Source organism: Poecilia latipinna, unplaced genomic scaffold, assembly GCF_001443285.1.
Source record: "Poecilia latipinna isolate Pla-1442-1.1 unplaced genomic scaffold, P_latipinna-1.0 Scaffold2153, whole genome shotgun sequence".
NCBI lineage: Eukaryota > Metazoa > Chordata > Actinopteri > Cyprinodontiformes > Poeciliidae > Poecilia > Poecilia latipinna.
Genome location: NW_015114769.1, coordinates 69,528 through 90,543, shown reverse-complemented (window position 1 = coordinate 90,543; position 21,016 = coordinate 69,528). Strand labels below are relative to the sequence as shown.

The following is a 21,016-nucleotide window of genomic DNA, read 5'->3' as shown; positions in this document are numbered from 1 at the left end:
CCAAACCGACGGGCACACTTTGGCAGGCCCCTTAAAATTTCTGTGGAATTTTCTAGTTAAGAAATAATTTGGTGTGCATTTACGTTGTCCCTCTTGTTTGGTCCCGTGGAGTGAGTTGGACTGGGTTTGGTTTCAGGATATTAGAATAAACAAGAAGTAGGAAAGACGAAAACATGGTTAAAATGTGAATTTAGAGAGTGTGATGGATAGTTCATCCAACAAAAGGTCATAAAATAGACTGTTTTTGTAGGAAGGTTTGATTTATTTCATCCAGGATTCAAACAGTTTAGCAGATTATTTTGTTTTTAGCATGGAAACTATATTAGATGTAATTAAATATCCCAGCTTTGAATATTCAACATATTTTGAGTTAAAAACTGTGATGTTTACTGTACCTCTATTTGCCCACTGATAGTTTGTCTTTACCAAATCAGACTAATAGATGAACGTACATATTTAGCTTATAATCAGTTTTCTGCTCTCTATGATTCAACAGAGACTGAAGATCTTGGTACAATCTTTATAGTAAATAACTTCAACCCCATAAGTGAATACAATTTTTTGGGTGGGTGTGTTTATTTTCTTTTTTCGCTGTTAGTTATCTCTCTATTACTCATCTGACAGGTAGAGATAAATTAAGTGGCTGTTGACATGTTGGTCCTGTAATTTCCTGTCTTTGCGGCTGACAGTCGGTCAGACAGAGGCCACCTCTAATTGAAGGGTTTTCCACAAATGCACCTCGGAACCATTTCCACAGTGTTGCTGGTAGAGACAGGAAGGAAGCAGGAGTCATAAAGAGATTATCATTCAATATCCACAAACAAACCTCTAAAAACATCAACAACAATTAAACATAAGCTACATCATATGCAGAGATGCACCGCGTAAAGAAATAAGGATAATTGTGATTATAATGAACCAGACTGCTCTCTCTGTAGATCTTTATTGCCACCTAGTGGTTCCTGCAAACATCAGAAGGTATATTAGGAAAATTAGAAAGTCTTAAGGAAACAAAATGGTAATAAAATTTAAGAACATCCTCATAAGTTATTTTTTGTAATGACTGAAAACTTAACTTTTGCAAACAATATTCAATCAGTTTGAAATGCTTCTACTTTACTTCAAATCTGTCTGCATGATTACTTTGAAATGACTTTTTGATTTATAAAGTGCATTTAGATGACAATTTGTGCTGTAAAAATAAACTGAATTTAATTCAAATGTGATACTTACTGGACTTAAAGAACAAAGGAAAGCCATCATGTCACGAGATACAGTCTCCATTTCTTTCAAATGACTTTAAATTTAAAGTCTTAGTAGAAATATAACTGTTAATATAGTTTTATTTCATATTTGCTTAAGATAAAGAAAGAAAAGAACAAATGTTCAAAAACTAAATTGATGGATGAACATTTACTTCTGAGAAAACAAAAGACCCTGTCAGTGTTAAGCAGGACTAAAATCTGTGAAAATGATGGCGTTTTGCACGACCTAAAAAGTTTAGTTTGCTGTCTAACTCTACAGGACTTGCACCAAACTTTAGCTTTGCAAATGTGAAAAATAAAAATAAAAAAAAATAAAAATCTGGAAACTTTTTATTTTTTTTTTACCACAAGGAGAATGGGTTAACCTTCACTAATTGATGTTTATTTTATTCAGTGCAGAAAGAAACTGGAATCTGAAACTGGAACCAACAGTCCGGTTTGTATCCTCTGTTTTCTGTAACATGCTGCCACCTACTGGCCAATCTGATGCATCACAAACAGGACAAGCGTTCCAGTTGAAAGCTCAATAATTCAGAGTTTTGCTTTCAATTCAAAACGAGGTCTTTCAGCAGAAAAATTAGATATTCTTCTTTTGGTTTGACGTGGGTTGTTTTTTAAGATATGTGTTATTATCTCCACGTTTTCAGACATAGTTATTAAGCCGATATCCACTGCTAGAAAGGGAGCAAAGCGAGGGTGCATGATTGTCCTTCAGGGCCTCAGGGGGCCTGTAGAGAGGAGCAGGGGGGTTTAGGTTGTTGAAAGGAGGTGGAGGAGCTGAAGGTTGATGTGTCTGCGCACGGAGGCGACCCTGCGACCTTTCTCTGCTGCTCCAGCACAGCACCAGCCCACCGGTCACGCTGAGGAAGGACGAGGCGTAGCCAAGATACACAGCCAAGCCGATCTCGTACTTCATCCCGCTGAGAAGAAAGGGATCGTAAAAATCCATGATCACGTCGTTGGTGGTCCAGGAAACGGTGACGAGGCAGAGGAGGCCAGCGCAGAGGAAACCGACCCCGCCGCTGAGGACCAGGGGGGATTTGACCACTGAACGTTGAGCAAAGTGGGTGCACTTCATCCCCATTACAGCGACCAGAGATGCCAAGACGGAGGAGATGCAGGAGAGCACCATGAGAGCCCGAGCAGCCTACAGGAAAGAAAAACAAAGTCTAATAAAGCAGACACTGTCATCTTGTATTTCACATTTTTTCTCACCCACATTTCACATTTAAAGTTACCATTTTCCTAAGTAGTGACACCAAAATATAATAACAGAGGTTATTTATTTGATGCAGTGTGATTCATCTTAGTTAAGTGTCAGTTTATTCTGCGTTTTCTAACACTGACATGGAGCTAATGAATCGATCTTTGGAGCAAACACAACAAATCAGTTGTTCATTCAAGAGCCATCTTTAATGTCTAAACAAAGCACTACTACCTAAAATCAGGTGAGTCTTCAGATCTTCACTCATTTTAGCAGAACAGAAAGAAAAAGCACACTTGGGAACTAATTACTCCAAACAATAGACATGTAACAGCCTCATTATGCAGGTTTTTGGTGTTTTTTTATTTCATTTATGCTTATTTTGCTTGAAAGACTCAAAGTAAGTTAACTGAATGTGAAATTGGGGGAATTTTTTTTAGCTCATATTTTCTGAAAGTAGTTGTGCTGTTTGACTTTTAATACGCACCAATAAACATAAAAATAATAATAGATTTAATTTGGAAGTGTTTTTCTTTGCACTCGAAGGCATTGTACAAAATATACAAAGTCTGAATGTAAAATATTTTCCTTTCTCCATTTAAAACATTGAATATGAAAAGTATTCTTGTAAGAGCATTAAATTAATACATTTTCTGAAAAGTCTACATTATGACAATGTGAATTTTTGTCTTATTTTTGCAAAGTATTAAAAATATTTGAAAAATATTGTCTTGCATTTAGCAAATAGAAATAATTTACCGATCTAAAACAAGAGAAGTTGAGGTTATTTCCGTCTTTTTGGTGAAGAGCACCAGTTCTTTATGGAGAAAAACATCCACACAACATGATGCTGCCACCACCAGACTTCACAGTTGAAATCTGACACAACTCCATTTTTGTTTACATTTTGTGAAGAAGGAAGCTGCACTCATGTCTTTTTCTGAGGATTTCATGTCGCTTCCATCAGTGATTCTTAGTAAAGCGCCACCACAGGTGAGGTTTTTATTTTTTTAAAAATTTGCTTTGTTTTGACACAGTGTGATATGAAAGCAAACCGCACCAGCTGAAAAATGTAACAAATGTTGCAATTTTTGTCCCCAATCGAAAACAGTCGACAAAGCTGACTAACCGCCTAGACAAACGAACTTTAGTTCCGGTTCGTTTGGGGACGAGTGAATCAAACTCTGAACAGATTTCGGTTCAGGTGAAGTGAACTCTGGCGCCGTTCGAAAGCATATGCGGATACAAGCGGACCGGAAACCGCTCCAAAAGCAGGAAACAAACTGTAGTTTCTGGGTAACTAAAGAAAACAAATGCGCACGTCTAGCTCCAAAGGGAGAAACATTTAACCAGAGTCAAACGAGAAATCCTACAACCGCTAAAATGCGACGCTACGCCATTTTTGTTTACACTTTGTGAAGAAGGAAGTTGCGCTGGTCTTCTTTGGAGGTTTTTGTGTTGTTTCCTTCAGTGTTTTTTTGTACAGCGCCCCCACAGGTGAAGGGTGGAACAGGTTTTTCAAAGGGTTTGGATTGTTTGACACAACGCAGTGTGAAAGCAAACCATCTGAAAACGTAATAATTGTTGCAGCTTTTGTCCCCAATCAAACAGAGTCTATTTGATGTGAAAACTCTCTTAATTTCAGACAGAGGAGGAAAAAAGTGGTTGTCTTTTTAATATACGTCTTTGGTTCTCACAGTAAATCTTACCTACCAAGTGTTTTTAGTCCAGTTTATAGTGCCAATATCTTAGTACACTTGGGATAAGAGATAACTAATGTACAATTAGTATGTATGCGTGTATTTCTCAGCAAGATATAGAAGCTTGTGTTAATGGTAGATTATTTCACTAAAATATGGGAAAAACATCTTGTTATAAGTAAAATAATCTACAAATGGAACTAGTACGTTTTTGTCCACATTAAGGAATTATTGACTTAAAAGAAGCTCATATATTTTGCTGAGAAATTACTTGTACGTTAGTTTTCTCTTATTTCAAGTGTACTAAGGTATTTGCACTAAAAACTGGACTAAAAGTACTTGGTAAGATTTAGTGTCTTTGCAGTGATCAGGCCATGTGGATAAAGCTTCGGTACCTGCAGGTCAGGGGGCAACGCCAGCAGAGATCGATACAGCTCACACTGGTAAATGCCCGTGCTGTGCCAGGCGCACTCCATCCACAGGCCTTTCATGTAGGCAGTGGCTGTCATGATGTTGGATCCCATGTAGGCTGTGCTGCGCCAGTGAGGGAGCAAAGTTGTGACAATGGTTCCTGCAAAGCCCAAAAGTCCTAGAAAGAAGCCGAGGAGCTGGACCGCCATGCTGGCCATGATCGAAGCGCTGGAACTGAAAAGTAAATAAGTGAGTAGTTAAAATCACTCAGAAGGAAGACATGTATGCCACTGCAGGTGATGATTATTTCACAAATGTGCAAAAACCACCCAACAAAAATAAGACACACTCACAAGATTACTTACAGTTCCCAGGGCTGAAATTCAGTCAGGATTACTCCTCTTATCGTCCCCGGAGCAGCAGCATGTTCCTCCCAGCTTACCAGCGGTCACGGAGCCTGAGCCATTCCTCAAGTGTCTCTTCTGAACGTGCGCAGAAATAGCTGTGGAAAGTTTCAGCGCTCCGGCGTCATCGGTCTCTGGTGAGTGGCAGGTGGCTGTGTGTGTGACTAATGAGAGCAGTGTTCAGCTTCACCTGGTAAACGCTCTCTCCTCTGGAGGGGCAAAACCACAGCAGTCTATTTGTTAAGCTCTTCGCCACACCTCAGGAAAAAGACGAAATTAAACATTTACAGAAACCCACCTGAGCTGAGAGCACAACTTTAAGTCGGTGAAATTATTTCACTGCTCTGCAGGACGTTTGAAGGTGAGGGGCTGCAGACAGATTCTGGCTGCTGGGTCCAGAACTGTTATAATAGAGAAAGCACAGAAATTGGTTTAATTTTGGGGTCAGGTTGGATTATTTCCAGGGATTGCACTGTCTGAAACCCTGTTACACATTTACAAACAAAGAAGTAAAAATAATACAACTTGTAGCTCCAGGCTACCTTAAACTGTCAATAAGCTCTAATGATTTACTTTTGTTCCTCTTAAATGTTTTTAGCAAAATATGACAAGGAAAGTGCATGTTTATTTGAGTAATATTGATAGAAAACTGCGTTTAATCTCCAAATAAAAGGAAACTAGAACAAATTCATTGTTCTGACTTCCTCAGAGAACAAAGGCTCTTTGCAAAGCCTGGTTATTTTTTCTGTGTTAGACCTGGCACTGCTTGGATCACATAAAATCTCAGTGACACGAGCCCTTTTGTTCTTACTTAATGATCGACTACACTGAAGGCATGAAAGGAAATCATCAGGAACAAAAGCTAAGCTGTGACAAGAATCTTGTCTCACTTTCGCACCACGAGTTCAGCCCAGTTTAACCACATAACAATTCCCTGCCAGAGTGTTTGTATTAATTCAACTTACCCACATTTAGGCAAGTCCCAACCACAGACTTTATTAATGTGAAATGGAAAAAAAATACTGGATTTTTGGAAAAAATAAAAAATAAATCTGAAAAGTGTGGTGTGCGTTTATCTTCAGCCCCTTTTACTCTGAAATCCATGAATGCATTCCAGTGATGTCACCTGCTTTCACCTAATTAATAAATTGAGTCCAGCTGTGTGTTTTTTTAACGTTTTTTTTTAGAGATCAGTGAACAGACAGCATCACAAAAACAAAGGAATCACAACAGAAAAGTCAGAAACAAAACCAAAAAGCTTAAAATAAAACCTTTTGGCCACCAATCTAACACTGCACATTACCCTAAACATACAATCCTCATGTTGAAACATGGCAGTGGCAGAGTTATGCTGTGGTAATCCTCTCTTCAGGGGAGGATAGATAAGAAAATTAAAAACAAACATGTTTTAAGCAAAAATTCACAAGACACACACACACACACACACACACACACACACACACACACACACACACACACCTTAATCAGTTTTAAATAGAAAGAAACTGATTTGGAAAAATGTAATTTTGTCTGATTTTGTAATTTTTTGTTACTCATATAAATTATTGTCATTCTGTTCCTTAAAATACCAAAACTTCCTAAACACGTTATATTTTGGTCCGCCTGATGATGTCATTTTTCTTTTTGTTACTCAGTACTTGAGTAGACTTTTTACCAAACCTCACATGAGTAATTTCTTGGATGGCTACTTTTTACTTTTAAAAAGGTCATATTTAAATGGGTACAGATGATTGAGTCACCCAAAAATGCTTGAAATGACAGTTAGCACTAGCTCCGCTCTGATTGTGACATCTTAGTTGTCAAGCAACATATCCATTTGCCAGAGTTGCAGGACTGTCAGCAGCGTGACAGGCCAGTTTTAGATATCATCAGCTTGATCACTGACATTATGTCCATCAGTGTCGGAGACATCATGTAAGAGATGGCCTGAGAGACGGGCCCAAGCAGATAAAAAGCGCCAATGTCACATTTGGAGAGAAGTGTTACCATGCAGCGCCACACTGAAGAGATATTGTCCTCACTTCTTCTTGGAGATTAAGAGCGTCCGACAAGACCGTGATTCACAACTTTAAAAAGTACAAACCACACAGTCAGCAGCAGAGCAGAGCAGCATGAGGTGCAGAAAGTTTACCTGATTGAATTTATGTGCGGCATAAGGAGCCAGATGAGGTCTTCTTCCTGCTGTTCATCCTTCTTTCTTCGTCTGTGTCCCGAGCGTAGACTACCGTGACATCCTGTTGCCGTACAAAAGCATTTTCTCAGCCCTTCCCCTGGGTCGCTCGTGGAGCATTCGGCTGTCTGTGTGATCCCTGCGGCGGAGGGATCATCCTCTCCAAGGTCTGCCCGTGGGAGACGCCATTTCAAAGTGGAACACTTAATAGTCTTAGTTAAACAGAATAATCCTGTGATTAGCAGCTGAGCATATAGTGGGTTTGCTTCTCTCAGCGCTTGAGGGTGACACTGCAACGCTACTGCGATGATGTGGACAGGCAATATAAGGGTTTAAATGACTGGAAAGCTGCACTTTATTCACACCTGATCAACAAACACACTACTCAAGATAAATTAAGTCAAGATCCTTTCATTTAGTACGTTTCAGATTCTTTAAAAGTTGTGATTTTCTGTGTTACAGCTATTGTTTTGAAACCAACACTTAGGAATGTCAGTTTAATAATTGACTTTAAAAGTCAAAATTATGACATTGACTTTTAAAATTGATTCTAAAAGTCATATTCATGATTTTTAGAATCATGAATATGACTTTGAAATTCATCGTTATGACTATCAGAATAAAAATGATGCGCTTTTAATCTCATAGATTGGACTGTGATTCTCCTAATTATGATTTTAATTGTCGAAATAATAACGCTGAATATCATAAACTAAAACGGATTATGCCCTTACAAAAAAAGAATGAATTCTGACTCAAATCTAGAATTTCAGATATTTTTTCTCAGAATTCAGATTTTTTTTTCCCCCCAAAAGTTTTTAGAATTATAACTTTAATCTTAAAATTCAGACTCAAATCTAGGAAATTATATTTGATTTTTCTCAGAATTGTGACTTTTTCTTTGATCTCAGAATTTTGACTTTTGTATTTAGAATTGTGACAGAATTCTGATGTTTTTTGAAGAATTGTGACAGAATTCTGATGTATTTTTTTAGAATTCTGACTCAAATCTAGAATTTCTCATATTTCTTTCTAAGAATTTTGACTTTTTTCTCAAAATTTTGAATCTAATCTCAGAATTTTGATGATTTTTAGAATTCCAAGTTCAATCTCAAAATTCAGAATCAAAATCTAGAAATTCAGATTCTCTTTTTTTTCCCTCATAATTTTTTATATTTAGAATTCTGACTTTAATCCCAGAATTTTGACTTTAATCTCAAAAAAGGGAACAAACATATGTAAAAACATTACTTGAATCTGACATGTTCCTCTTGAATTAGCTTTGCTTCACAATTTGCATTTGCCTCCACAGGTGTGCTTATCTGTGTAAAAGTTAGAATTTTGAGACTGAAGTCAGGATTGTGATATCAGAAATATGAGATTAAAATCAAAATTTTTGTGTGTTTTCTGGCACTAATGTTCCTCTATAAAGTATGACTTTGAATCTAGTAGCTTTAATCTCATAATCATGACTTTAAATTATGAAATATGTTGCCTTTTTCTGTAAAATGACAAACCTTCCATATAAATTTGCTTATATAACTAAATATTTTTGTTTGTTGTTAGTTTATATAAGAGTACAGAGGTTTCATTTCTGCCCTAAATGTTTTTTATTTGTCCTAGTTGCCGCAAAGATTAAAGTCAGCCATTTTCGCGCCGTTGTGCTGAGATGTATCATTAGATAGCAACTTTAATACTCAGCTGACTATTTTTTTTTGCCTGTTTCATATTTTATTTGACATTTTTTAGCAAACAGGTCAGATTATTTTAAATATTAACAGTGTATTCTGTTAAGTACGATAGTCACTACAAGACTTAATCAACACGTAAAGTGAACAATTTTGAATGTAATGTAAAAAGGTCAGTTTTGTTAGCATTGTTAGCTTATTTTAATTACAGAGCTATTGTGTTGCTAGCTTTCTTTCAACGTCGTCAAACTCGGTAGCTTGAATTTTATCAACTTGTTTAAATACAGTAAGGTTATCAGGAATGATAAAGGTGAGAAAAACAACCAACAATACTAGGAAGTACTCATGGACACGCAAGTCTCATCATTTGAAGACTCCCCAGCGGCCTCGGCCCGTCAGAACCGTCATGACCCGCAGCCAGTGCACCTCCGCCGCGGGCTTCTTCAACGGACTCCCCGCTGAGGTGTTCCACATGATCCTGGATCAAATGTCCGGTGCGTGTAGAGCGCTAAACCCACAATACTAACACATCCATTAAATTTATAATAGATGTGGGAAATGGCGTTAAATTATTAAAAGAATATCTCACATTTATGAGAACATTCCTGGAAAAGTAGCACGGACAGATATAGCCTACAGGTGCGTCTAATTAAATAGCAATATTGTTGAAAATGTAATTTATGGTAGTAATTTAATTCACGGAGGACACTAATTATACACAGTTTCATTACACTAAATGAAAATATTCACCTGATTAATATTTGTGTTGATTTCTTTATAACTGAGTACTAACTCAGAAAGAAAGATAACAGTATAAATCTAATTTTCATCCAGTGTTAAATATTAAGTCACTTGGCTAATTAAAGCCCCAAGTTCAGTTATTCAAAAGCAAGATATTTAATGCTAAAGTATTATGTTGTGGCGATACTGAAGTAGTTTTTAAGCATCTAAGTCAATTGCTGTTTTATCAAAATAAGTCTAAGTTTTATTATTTGTACATTTTACAAGTTTTACTGAATGATATACAAAAAACTTGCTACGCCTGGTGGTTTGGTGTTAGAGCGGTCATTCATCCAACAGCCCGTCGTGTTTTTGAGTTAAAACATGTTTAAAGTTGACAGGAAATTTGAAAATATCACTTGATAATCATGTGTTATTGAAAGATTGGAAGAGTAACACCTGAACACCAACTATAAAGTCTTAAAAAATGCAAACATTTAAAAAAGACTTAAATAAATAAGCATTGCTAAGCCTGGTGGGGGCACAAATAAAGCCTGGTGGCCCGCCAGACTTATAATACACTGGGGGAAACCCTGATCTAGCAGATTATTCTCCAGAACGATGTTTTAAAAGTCTTTTTGACTTGTAAAACATAATTTACCAGTGTAAATTTGATCAGCAACATGATGTTTTTTTTAACTTGTGTGTGTTTCAGTGGTGGACATCAGCGTGTTCAGCATGGTTTCAAAGGAACTCACCAGTTGCATTGTGAACTACATCTCCTCCCAGGCCTGGAGGAATAAAACCATCATCCAGAGCTTTCACAACCCCACATTGTTAGAACAAAGATCCACACTGGAGCACTACAGACACCTGGGTAAATTCACTCACTTCCCTCTTTAAGCCAAACTTATTCTTTGTAGCCTCTGTTTTTATTTTTTCAAGTCTTTTGATTGTCACATTTCAGGATTGTTGTTCAAGAGGTGTACCCTGCTGCTACCCACAAAGGACAGGTTAAAGTTCATATTTAGCAAGTTTTCACAGGTAAGGATGAAAAGAGGTAAGATGACACAGTGTAGTTGAATGAGTCATTGTCAGTATTTTAAAATTATTCACAACCTTAATAAAATGCCAGTTTTGTGACAAATAATACATTTAACGACAAAACAACCTGGTTACATATTGTAAGTGTGCACATCCTTGAGTTAATAGTTTGTTGATACATTTTTTACGTCAGTTGCAGCATTTAGTCTTTTTCTTTTAGCATTTTCTTGAGGCAGATGGCACCTCAACGCGTTTGACGTATTTGCTAGGATGGTGAAAATGAAGTTGGATCTCATTTTTCAACCTCAACAGCAGTCTAAGTTTAAATTAAAACCAGCTAAAGAATAGGTTTAAGATTTTGGATGATTAAGGATACGAGATTTTCTCACCATCTGAGAGATTTGAAGATCATTTTTAAGGTAGAGTGAGTAAATATTTCCAAGTCAAGATGTGGGATGGTGATAGACTGAATGCTGAAATTAGATTTTATTTTTGCCAACAGATTTGTTTTTTTGGTTGAATTTTACAGGACAATAGTTACAAATGAAGGGAGAAAACTTTTGAAATGCTTTATGTTGTCATTTCCTAACCTGACATTTTTGAAAAGGGTCACAAGTGATGAATGCAAAATTTGAGATTTGTGCCATATAAAAAAGTATTTTATGCTCTAAGAAATATTTCACCTAACCAGACCTGGAGACACAGAATCTCAGAGGTTGAGAACAACCAGCCTGAAAAACAGTTTTTTCCCCCTGTGGGCTTTTTCTCTTTCCTTCTCATGCTTTTTAATTATTTATTTAAGTCTGAAAGAATGTTTTGCTCTCCAGTCTCAGCTTGCTGTATTTTTGTTTTAGTGGATTCAGAAGAGAGCAACATATCAGTGGCAACTCTTTCTGGTGTTTCTGGCTTTCTGATTCTGTACTTTCAGCCTAAATGTAATATAAACAAATAATTAGCGTCTTATATAAAATGATGTTGCATTTTAGATACCCTGCTTCACGTTGGAGCAGTGCCTTGCACCAGACTGCACTGGTTTCTCCCGATACGGCGTCTTCCTCCAGGTCAGTGCCTCGTTTATAAAAGCTGGATATTCTGTGAAAATTTAAATAAAGAAATAAATGAATTAAAGGAGTTTACGTCTGCGGAGACGGTCTGCTTGTTAAAGTGACATGGTGCTACAGAAATGTTGGAATTTCACATATTTACCCATTTAATAAATAATCCATCTTTCATTTTTGTGCTGTGTCTTAGTTCAGTCGATAATTTAATGCAAACATGGGGTGATGTGGGTAATAATTGTGTTTTTACACTGATTGCTTCACAGACCCTGATTGCAGGATGGGATGAGCTGGAGTGCCACAGAGTGTTTGGCTTTCTTTGTGAACAAACAAACCTCCTGCTTAAGACCGAAGCTTTACTCACCACAAAACCAGGTGTGTTCCCTTCAGAGTGTGGAAAATCTGCCTATAAGTGATCAGTTATGTGGGATCAATGGAGAGGAAATCATCATGTAGGACTTCACCCTTCCACTATAAGCTGATGAGCCTCATCTCTAATGTGTGCAGAATATTTACTTTTACCTATATTTAAAAATAATCATAGGGCTATTATGGTTTGTTAATATGCATGGTTCACAAAAACTGCAATTTATTGCTCTTTAAGAGGAAAAACTCAATATAATACTTGAAAAAAAATCTCAAAACAATAATTTTATTATTTATCGCAGTAATTATTGGGACAATTGATCAGGACAGGCCTTAGCACAGACAAGTATTTGATTTTAATGTGACAAAATCTGAAGTTTCCTTTTAAAAAAATGTATTTGCTCTCAGGGCTGAAGCGATACCAGGAGCTGCAGCTTCGTCTGTTCTGCCGTAAAGTTCTGCTGGACCCATGCCAGAACCAGCCAGATGGACAGTTCTGGTTGGTTCAGCTGCTGAAGCCGTGGCCGCTGGTCAGCCAAGCCCACCTACTGTTCATCCTGTTTGGACCTTTGCTGCATGAGGGTGAGGTCACTTTTAGACAGCAGAGCGACTAAAAGTGTTTGGGTGCTGACATTTTCAGGACATGTCAGACTCTTTCACGCTCCTGAATGATTAAATGCTGTAAAATAATTTATCCACCCTGTGACAGATACTGAATCTGCTGCCATGAATATAATAAGTGCTAAAAACAATTAAAATATTTCCTAATTACTAATGGCTTAGTAAAAGAAATAGAAGATAAAACTATCTCCTCTGCGACTTTTAACTCAAGACGTAAAATCCTGACCTGGGCAGATGTTAGAAGGATGTTGTGGAAACGAGGAGAGCGACCGTTAACTGGTATGATCTGTGGGAGCTAATTTAACGAGGAGAGCGACCGTTAACGGGGAGCTAATTTAACTCCGGTAGCTGCCGAGTTAACCCACAGGAGAAACATTACGGATGAAGGTCGTCAGACCAGGTAAATCTCCTCCTGTGAATCCAGCTCAAACGTTCTGTGTGAACTGGAGCACTGACTCCATGCAGAGATAAATAATGTAAAGTTAAAAGGACATTTTGGTATTTTAAGGATGAAAATGACAATAATTCGTATATGTAACCCAAAAATAACAAAATCGGGCAAAAGAAAGTTTTTCCAAATCAGTTTCTTTCAATAAAAGGACTTATGAGACTTGAGCAAAAACTGCAGCTGTGTCTCTTTTTGGGTAAAGCATATTTGTTTTTCATTCAGTGGGCAGAAAACCCAGAAATTTTACTCAATAGAAATACTTTATAATAAAATTACTCAAGTCAAAATAAAAAGTACAGCGTAGTAAAAATGCTCCTAAAAGTACGTAAAAAAAAAAAGATACTCAGATGTAATTGAGTGAATGTAACTAGTTACTATCCAGCTCTGAATATATTTGGGTATTCTTTCTAATAGTTCTTCTAATTGTTTGCAATATGCCACAAATCACGAAACAGTTGTGTTTTTGTTATAACATTAGCGATATTCATAAAAAATACATTTAATTAAATAGGAAACACAATTAGTGAAGTAAATGTAACCAGTAAATACTAGCTCTGGTTGTTGGATAATGCAGCGTCACAGTGCAGAAGGTGAAGGTGTTCTGGTGGTTTCTGTGCCGTGTCATCCGGCCCGTCCGCCCTGCAGGTGTTCTGGGCTGGGAGGATCTGGTGGACCGGGGTCTGCCGCACAGCGCGCTGTGGGATCTGGCCAAGTGCATCCTGATGCTGTCCGGCACGCTGCAAGTCAAAGGCTGGAGCACCGACTCAGTGCTGTCAATCCTGGAGGAGCTCATTGGTATTTTATTTCACTGCTGATTTGAAATTAGACGGCGTTTCAGTGAAGGACCAGCTGGAAAACGCTGACGTGTTTGATTTGCAGTCATCCCCCAGCCGTGGTACTTGGAGAACGTGGCCCGCCTGCTGGTGCTGTGCGGCAGCAGCCTCTGCTACACCTTCCTGGCCAGCAAGGCCCTGAATGGACGACTGGACGAGATCTCCAGGATTATCATTCATATCATCCTGGTGAGAGCACAGAACCAGGACTGGTTCATCATCCGTTTGGTTCGGGACACCTCGCTGCGGTCTTTATTTGTCAGAAGTGTCTGTCCTCTGGCGAAGACAGGACAATGTCAGCCACGTTATTTCCACCCACTGGATATTTTCTCTTTCTGTAAACCTGAGAAAATGTACGTGAAAATTTAATATGTTTTTTTTTTACAGATTTTAAAATATTCAGACCTGCCAATCTGGAAGCAATGATTGGCTTATTATTGGTGTCTTAATTTTAGTGTAAATGTTCCTAACTTATCTTATGGATCATTTTATGACAAAGCAACAAAAGTCAAACAGAATAAACAAATTGTAACACAAAACATCTTTTTTCCCTGTCAAAAAGAAAATAATTTGATTCTCTAGTAACATAAACAAACAGTAACAAATTTTGTTTTTCCTTTAAGTTATTGTGTTGGACAATAATGTTGTTTTGAGACCATTTTCAGTAATAAGTTGATAATTGGATAATATTGCAAGTTTGCTCTCTCAAAGACTAATAACCTTTAACTTAACACTTGAACAGTAAAACATTTTAAATATCCTAATTAAAACACAACCACAAAATATATTTAAAATATAAAATAATATATACATTTTATATAGTTATGTAAAATATATATGTATGAAAAATCTAGATAAAAATGTATAGACATAAATATTTAAATCATAAAAAGTTATATAAAACTAACCCACACACAACCAAAACCAAAAATAAATATATTATGACATTTGTAAACAAAAATAATACAATATTAATCATTAAAATGGAAATAATGGAGCTCATTTTATTGATCCTGTGAATTAATCGATTGCTTATTGCGGCAGGCTTGTGTGTGCTGCCGAACAGGCGCTAATCGCTCCGCGTCCTGCTGTGTTCGCTCCTCTCCCGGCTCAGGTGTGCGAGAAGGACGGCTACCACATGAGCTGGGCCGTGAAGCTGGTTCAGCAGATCTGCAAGGTGTTCAGCTCGGCGCCGGAGAGGTTCACCTTCATCCAGCACCTGGAGAACATGTTCTCTGAAGTCACCAGAGAGTTCTACGAGTCCTCCGTGGCAGGTGGGTTAAAGCAGCTTAAACAGGAATATATTCCTACTTATATACCAGGAATGTTTTATATTCCTATATGTATGTAGGAATATTGAATATTACACCATTTACACCATTGTTCTAAGTCTAGATTTAGGATAAACAGAAATTTACTCATTATTTACTAAAATAAAATGAGAAAAGGTAGAGGAATTGTTTTTAAAAACTTGCTCAGGTGAGACTGTGTGTGTGTGTGTGTGTGTGTGTGTGTGTGTGTGTGTGTGAGCGCTCAGACAGATGACATTTAGCTTCACCTCCTATTTTGCATTATCTCAGTGAAAAGCCATTCAGCTCAGGTTGCACAAGAGCTTCATTTGTCTTTGCCTGGATCCAGCCTTTCTTTTCTGCTTCACTCATGCTAATTCCTAATGGTATAATTGGACGGCCACATTGAAATGGATTTATTCATGTGAATAAGTCAGCCATCTTTAAGCAGAGAAAGCTGATAATAAGGAAAAGTCAGAAAACAAGAGAGATCTAGTCTGCATATACCAGTAAAAAGAAAATAAAAAAGCAGGTTGTTGTAAACTTGAACTTCTACTGACTTTGCTTACAGATTTTTCAAAAATATTTTCTTTTCATTTCTTCTACATGGTGGGAGATGCAGTAATTTTGCCCCAGATAAAAGCTCCAACACGTCCTAAAAGCATTTAAAAATGTCCAAAACACAATTTTCTGTCTCCAGGGAACAACTTTGAAGACAGAGAGACTTTCCAGACCTTCTGCATCCTCCTGGACTCCAGCGCTCGCTTTCACACTAAACTGCTCCACATGTTTCTTAAATAAGAAGGATTTATAGAAGGCAAAATATGGAAACAAATGTCAATAATGAAGGGGTCGTCTAATTAAAAGAACTGCACTTCAAGCTGTTTAAATGCTTTTGTTAAACAGTTTTGTTATTTATTCAGCTATTAGTGTGTCGAAATTTTACATTGCAGTTCATAAGCTCTGTTGGAAGTGTTATTTTAAGAGTATTTAATATTTATTTGTTAGCATAAAAGGTTTTTTTTGCAGTGTATTTATTTAATTTATCCATCTACCTGTAATAAATATGAACATGTTATTTAATAAAATCATATTTTCTAATATTTTTTGTTGTTGGCTTGTTTTTATTTATATAAAAAACACTACATACACTGAGCAAATATTCTTTTTTAATTTCCAATTAGTGCATCATTCGACTTTAACAGCATCTTCAGAAAACAAAAATAAAAAAAATAGATAAAAGCTGGAATAGATTAAAAAAAGCTACTTCACCGCATGCAGAAAATAACCCAGATTATGTATAAATTCAGACTGCATGACACTCTGTAGTGACGTATAAGGAGTTGATGATTGGTGCTTCAAATAATCACTTGACTCAGATTACAGCGTTCATCTTTAACTTGAGTCTTTAAAAGTGCAGCTCAGAGAAAAAGTGCTCGACTATTTGACATTGAAGTTTAAGGCTTACAACATCAAGAGTGATGAACACCTGAAACGCCGAGTCAGATCCAGTTTGCACATCCCTGCGTCCCGATCACGCCTGGTCGTTCATCTGTTCATTGTTTTGATATGATCTGCAGGAGAAAAGGGGAAAAATGGCTGAACTTCAGTCTAATTGATCTACTGCCGGCTTGGGTTCACAAACACACTAAATGATCTACTTGTTCATTGACTTTCTCTACTTTCTCTATGTGCCTCAACCCATGTACTGAGGCCTTGGTCCTCGTGGCGGTGGTCACAGGTTCGATTCCTGGCCTGGTGACATTTGCTGCGTGTTTTACCCCTCTCTCATTGCCCTCTTAACCAAATTAATTAACCAAAGTAATTAACCAAATTACACACAGGACTCTGTTTATGAATTAAGAGACTTTAAATTTACACTAAAATGCAGAGCATCTGAGTAAATAGGGCTGAACACAAATGCACGCAACATTTAGTAAAAACAACATAAAACATTTGCACAAATACGTTTCTACTTGCACAAATATGCACAACTTTGTCTCTCACATAAAATCCCCCCGAAACATATTGAAGTTTGTAGTATTAATCTGGTTACTCTGTGATGTTTGATGTTGCAGCTGCATATAACACAAAAGCTTTTGTGTTAAATAGCTGAAGTGGACTCAAACTACCTAACACAGACAAAGACACCTACAGAAATGTACATCAAATTGACGAGCTTTAGCTCTTGGGTACTTACTGTGCAATTTGATCTGAGTTTAAAAGAAATAACAACAAAAAGAACAACTTATTGCCAGTTAGTTAAAGGGCTAAATGACAGACGGACTGTTCTGGCATTTCAGTTCTGAAACCAATTTTCTCCATTATCCCTGCATGATGATAAAAAGGGAAAATTACCTTGCAGCCAGTCCAGCCCTTCCTGCAAGCCTTCTCCTTTGATAGCATTGCTGGCACTGAAAAATAAAATGTGTAGCGGTTAAGTCGTTTATGGAGCATTCCCTTTCTCCAGCCTTTTTTTTCTTGGACCCTGACTGTTTAAAGCTGTCCAGCTCTTAATCCATTCGGCCTCCACCTGTCTAATGAGTAAACAAGGAGGAGGAAAACACATGTATGCAAGAGAGCCAAGCTGCTGAATAACTCCATGTGGCTCAGTCTCTCTGCAATGTTTAACCATGAATGAAGCAAAACTGGAAAGTCTGTCCCTGATTATGAACAGCAAGTAAACACGCTTTAGTTTCTGTGTTTATGGTGAGTAAGTTGGCTGCTTTCTCCTCCTTGTACAATAAAATTAACAATATAGCAGCTTTTCTGCTGATGACTCATCAAGCAGAGTAATTGATACTTTACCAGATGTGCCAGGGTTTGTCTTTGATGTTCTCCAAACACAACATTTGCGAGACCTTGACCGAAGACAGAGCGTCCCGCAGGTCTGTCTTGTTGGCGAAGAAGAGTACTGGGATCTTTTTGTTGCAGATATCTGGGAAGACAGATGTGAGGATAAGACACTAATTCTTCAGTCACATTATTGTGCATCTGCAGCCGAAGGAAAATGACCCTCCAGCAATACCTTTGGACCAAATTTGAGAGAGCAATGAAACAATTTGATTGCCATCTACCTACTTTATTTCATCTTACACTATGCGAATGCTCTGTCATGCTGATGAAAATTTATCGTTTGAAAGCATCAGGGCAGATTTAGAATTTTACTTTTTTCATCCCCAACTGAAAAAAGTTGATACTTAAAAATAGAAAAGAAATGAAACAAATACAAATGTTGCAGCAAAGATCAGGTCCTCTATCCTGACACAGCGAGACGCTGTGAGTTTCAAAGACTTGATCCGCATGTAGATGAACTGTACAAAACTGAAGCAGCACAAAGATGCACCTTTCTCCCATGTCACATTTGTATTTTTAATGACAAGATGAGAACCAGCATCACAGCACTCAATAAAGATTTTTAATAATTAAAGTTGGAAATCAAAATTCCAAGTCTGACTTGATCACAAACCCTATAAAATAATTGAAAGCAAAACTAAATGCAGTTAATTTGTAATAATGGAAAAATACATCTCAATAGACAAGCTTGGATTAAGTACACGTAAGCTTTTAGTTGTAAAATGTCCACATAGTGGCCATATTGGACACTTCTTAGACTAAAACGTCTATATTTATGAATTAGGTAAAAACATAAATGTATATTTATTGTACCTTCATGGTTGAGGAGATTATTGAGCTCCTCCTTTGCCACAACCATTCTCAGTTTGTCGCTGCTGTCAATGACGAATATGATTGCGTTGCTTTCTCTATTAAAAAACAATCACCAGCATAATAATTGATAACTTGCATGTAGAATATGCGAACATCGTCTATTTTTGTGCCCTACTTGTAATAATGCTCCCACAGGCTTCTGTATCTGCTTTGGCCTGACATGTCAAAGACTGTGAAGGACAGGCTGCATGCGGAAAGAAAAGCAGCATGAGTGACGTAACATCAGCCAGATTCTGAAATACTGAAATGCTTTTGTGTTTTACCTCGAGCTCTTGAACTTTTCAATGTTGAAGCCAATCGTTGGGACTATTTCTTGAGCCGCTGTCTACATACACACACATTTGCGCACACGCACAGACACATGCAGACACACAAATAAAGACAAGTAATAGCAAAAGTATGTCAACTATGAAACAAGGGGAGGTATGACGTGGGCTTTACCTGACTAACATGTTTCCACTCTTCTGACAATGGACCTAAATGATTTGGATGCTGAAAACGAATGATTGCAAAGAAATAATAATAATAGGCATCCAAATGTATACTTTAATGGATTTTAAGATAATTTATCAGCTAAGTAATTGTGTTTAGTCTCAAGACGAGGCTGAAGAATGAAACCAGCAGTCAGAATAACATCTCAGAACTTACATTAGATGGTTTGAGCTGGTTGATGATTGTCGTTTTGCCGCCGTTGTCCAGACCCAAGCACAAAACGTTGACTTCTTTCTTCCTTAGGCCAAGCCAGCCTGACAGTTTATCAAGCAGCCCCATTCCACTCGGCTTGATGCAACACCATGTAGATTTTCAACACATTACCCCATAGATGGCCCGATTCGATCAGGACCAGACGGGTTTGCAGATTTTCTCTAAAGCGAATGTTAATGATAAAACATAGGCTTCTCCAGCGCTCCTCCGCTCTCGCTGTGAATAGATGAGATGCTGCCTGGCCATCGCCAGCTTGTGGCAGGTAATCCTATTACGGTGAATTAAATCCAGTGAACCACCCGGTGGCCTGCTCGTGGAGTGTGGAGCTCTGCAGGCCCCCAATCCTGATGCATTTGATTTATTACACTGTAACACTCTGAAGGATCCCCCCCTTTAGCTGCTGGGGCCTGTTATAGAAACATGGCACCCAACAGAAGAAGATGCAGCTCTTTTCTTTCCTGCAACCACTGACTCGCATGTTGATTAAAAGAATTACTCATTTTCGGACAAACGTAGGTCTGACGTGTCACTTTTTTTTTTTTACAGCAGCAAATATGAAACTTTTCCATGGGATGTTTGAAACATGCATGTCCAACAGCTTCATTTTTTGGCTGTTACTAAGTAACAATAACTTGCAAAAACAACAGTACCTCTGTAACCTTTTCACATTTTGTCAAGCTACAACCACAAACTTTGAGTTAGCTTTTGGGGATTTTATGTGAGAAAACGCAAAGTAAAGCCTGACTTTGAGGTGGAAGGAAAAATAATCATGGTTTTCTCTTGGTTCACAGATAAAACCCTAAAATGCGTACATATTCAGCCTCTCTGCTTCTTTTAACAACCTGAAACATGGTGGTGGCAGCAACACGGTGGACAACTTTCTTCAGCGGGGAAACTGGAAACAGTTAATGGGAAAATTCATGGAGCAAAATGCCAGAGAATTATATAAAAGCTTTTAGAGGATGCAGAAGACTTGAGAAATGGTTGAGATCAATAGATTTTAACGTGATGATCACATGATCATTTCTTTAAAATGAAGAATTTCAGTCATTGGATCTGAAATATTTGTAAAGACACAGCCAGAAAAAACGACAAATGTAATAAATATTTATCAATTTTCTTCCACTTCACATTACTTTATGTTGGTCTTCCACATAATTCTGATATTACTCTCTAGTACGGTGTCATAATGTGACAAAATTTCCTTGGTTTTGGTTTAAGCGCTATATATTCACTGAAAGATTTACTGAAACACGATTTTCCATCTTCTAAGTCGACTTTGACAAAAATATTTACCACCCTCTCACCTGGAAATACAACAAAATCCCCTGAGCAGCCAG

The 21,016-nt window shown here is 37.5% G+C and overlaps 3 protein-coding genes across 9 annotated transcripts; 1 reads left to right on the top strand and 2 right to left on the bottom strand.

Annotated features, from left to right (window-relative positions):
* Nucleotides 1-927: 927 nt before the first annotated feature.
* Nucleotides 928-7,555, bottom strand: LOC106936473 (claudin-14). Of its 2 annotated transcripts, none has more exons than XM_015017511.1 (5): nt 7,137-7,555; nt 5,283-5,385; nt 4,946-5,193; nt 4,565-4,814; nt 928-2,412 (listed from the first exon to the last, which is right to left on the bottom strand). In XM_015017511.1, exons 4-5 carry the CDS (start codon nt 4,796-4,798, stop codon nt 1,909-1,911), a joined length of 738 nt encoding a protein of 245 aa, XP_014872997.1. In that variant the 5' UTR covers nt 4,799-4,814; nt 4,946-5,193; nt 5,283-5,385; nt 7,137-7,555; the 3' UTR covers nt 928-1,908. The 2 variants fall into 2 exon arrangements, with proteins under 2 accessions (XP_014872997.1, XP_014872998.1); XM_015017512.1 differs by lacking the exon at nt 7,137-7,555 and adding an exon at nt 5,950-6,058.
* An 873-nt stretch (nt 7,556-8,428) lies between these two features.
* LOC106936475 (F-box only protein 47) lies at nt 8,429-16,117 on the top strand. 2 transcript variants are annotated; one of them, XM_015017515.1, is made up of 11 exons: nt 8,429-9,035; nt 9,155-9,357; nt 10,299-10,460; nt 10,551-10,627; nt 11,614-11,688; nt 11,952-12,060; nt 12,460-12,633; nt 13,766-13,915; nt 14,000-14,142; nt 15,068-15,227; nt 15,943-16,117. In XM_015017515.1, the coding sequence occupies exons 2-11, from the start codon at nt 9,165-9,167 to the stop codon at nt 16,041-16,043; spliced, it is 1,344 nt and encodes a 447-aa protein (XP_014873001.1). In that variant the 5' UTR covers nt 8,429-9,035; nt 9,155-9,164; the 3' UTR covers nt 16,044-16,117. The 2 variants fall into 2 exon arrangements, with proteins under 2 accessions (XP_014873001.1, XP_014873000.1); XM_015017514.1 differs by having other exon boundaries at nt 8,430-9,357.
* A 272-nt stretch (nt 16,118-16,389) lies between these two features.
* On the bottom strand, nt 16,390-19,946 carry LOC106936476 (ADP-ribosylation factor-like protein 6). Of its 5 annotated transcripts, XM_015017517.1 has the most exons (9): nt 19,620-19,946; nt 19,413-19,463; nt 19,235-19,296; nt 19,087-19,155; nt 18,912-19,006; nt 18,051-18,180; nt 17,601-17,656; nt 17,443-17,455; nt 16,390-16,816 (listed from the first exon to the last, which is right to left on the bottom strand). In XM_015017517.1, exons 1-9 carry the CDS (start codon nt 19,740-19,742, stop codon nt 16,777-16,779), a joined length of 639 nt encoding a protein of 212 aa, XP_014873003.1. In that variant the 5' UTR covers nt 19,743-19,946; the 3' UTR covers nt 16,390-16,776. The 5 variants fall into 5 exon arrangements, with proteins under 5 accessions (XP_014873003.1, XP_014873004.1, XP_014873005.1 ...); XM_015017518.1 differs by lacking the exon at nt 17,443-17,455; XM_015017519.1 differs by lacking the exon at nt 19,413-19,463.
* Between the last annotated feature and the right edge of the window lie 1,070 nt (nt 19,947-21,016).

What these genes read in the sequence shown, in the direction of transcription:
- LOC106936476 (XM_015017516.1), bottom strand. Translation starts at nt 19,742, where the DNA reads ATGGGGCTGCTTGATAAACTGTCAGGCTGGCTTGGCCTAAGGAAGAAA. An exon ending in CTGTGGGAGCATTATTACAA is followed by an intron (nt 19,007 to 19,086) that starts GTAGGGCACAAA and finishes GTTTTTTAATAG; the next exon opens with AGAAAGCAACGCAATCATAT. An exon ending in GACAAACCCTGGCACATCTG is followed by an intron (nt 17,657 to 18,050) that starts GTAAAGTATCAA and finishes TTTATTTTTCAG; the next exon opens with TGCCAGCAATGCTATCAAAG.
- LOC106936473 (XM_015017511.1), bottom strand. Translation starts at nt 4,798, where the DNA reads ATGGCCAGCATGGCGGTCCAGCTCCTCGGCTTCTTTCTAGGACTTTTG. An exon ending in CGTTGCCCCCTGACCTGCAG is followed by an intron (nt 2,413 to 4,564) that starts GTACCGAAGCTT and finishes TCTTTCCTGTAG; the next exon opens with GCTGCTCGGGCTCTCATGGT.
- LOC106936475 (XM_015017515.1), top strand. Translation starts at nt 9,165, where the DNA reads ATGATAAAGGTGAGAAAAACAACCAACAATACTAGGAAGTACTCATGG. An exon ending in GATCCTGGATCAAATGTCCG is followed by an intron (nt 9,358 to 10,298) that starts GTGCGTGTAGAG and finishes TGTGTGTTTCAG; the next exon opens with TGGTGGACATCAGCGTGTTC. An exon ending in GATACGGCGTCTTCCTCCAG is followed by an intron (nt 11,689 to 11,951) that starts GTCAGTGCCTCG and finishes ATTGCTTCACAG; the next exon opens with ACCCTGATTGCAGGATGGGA.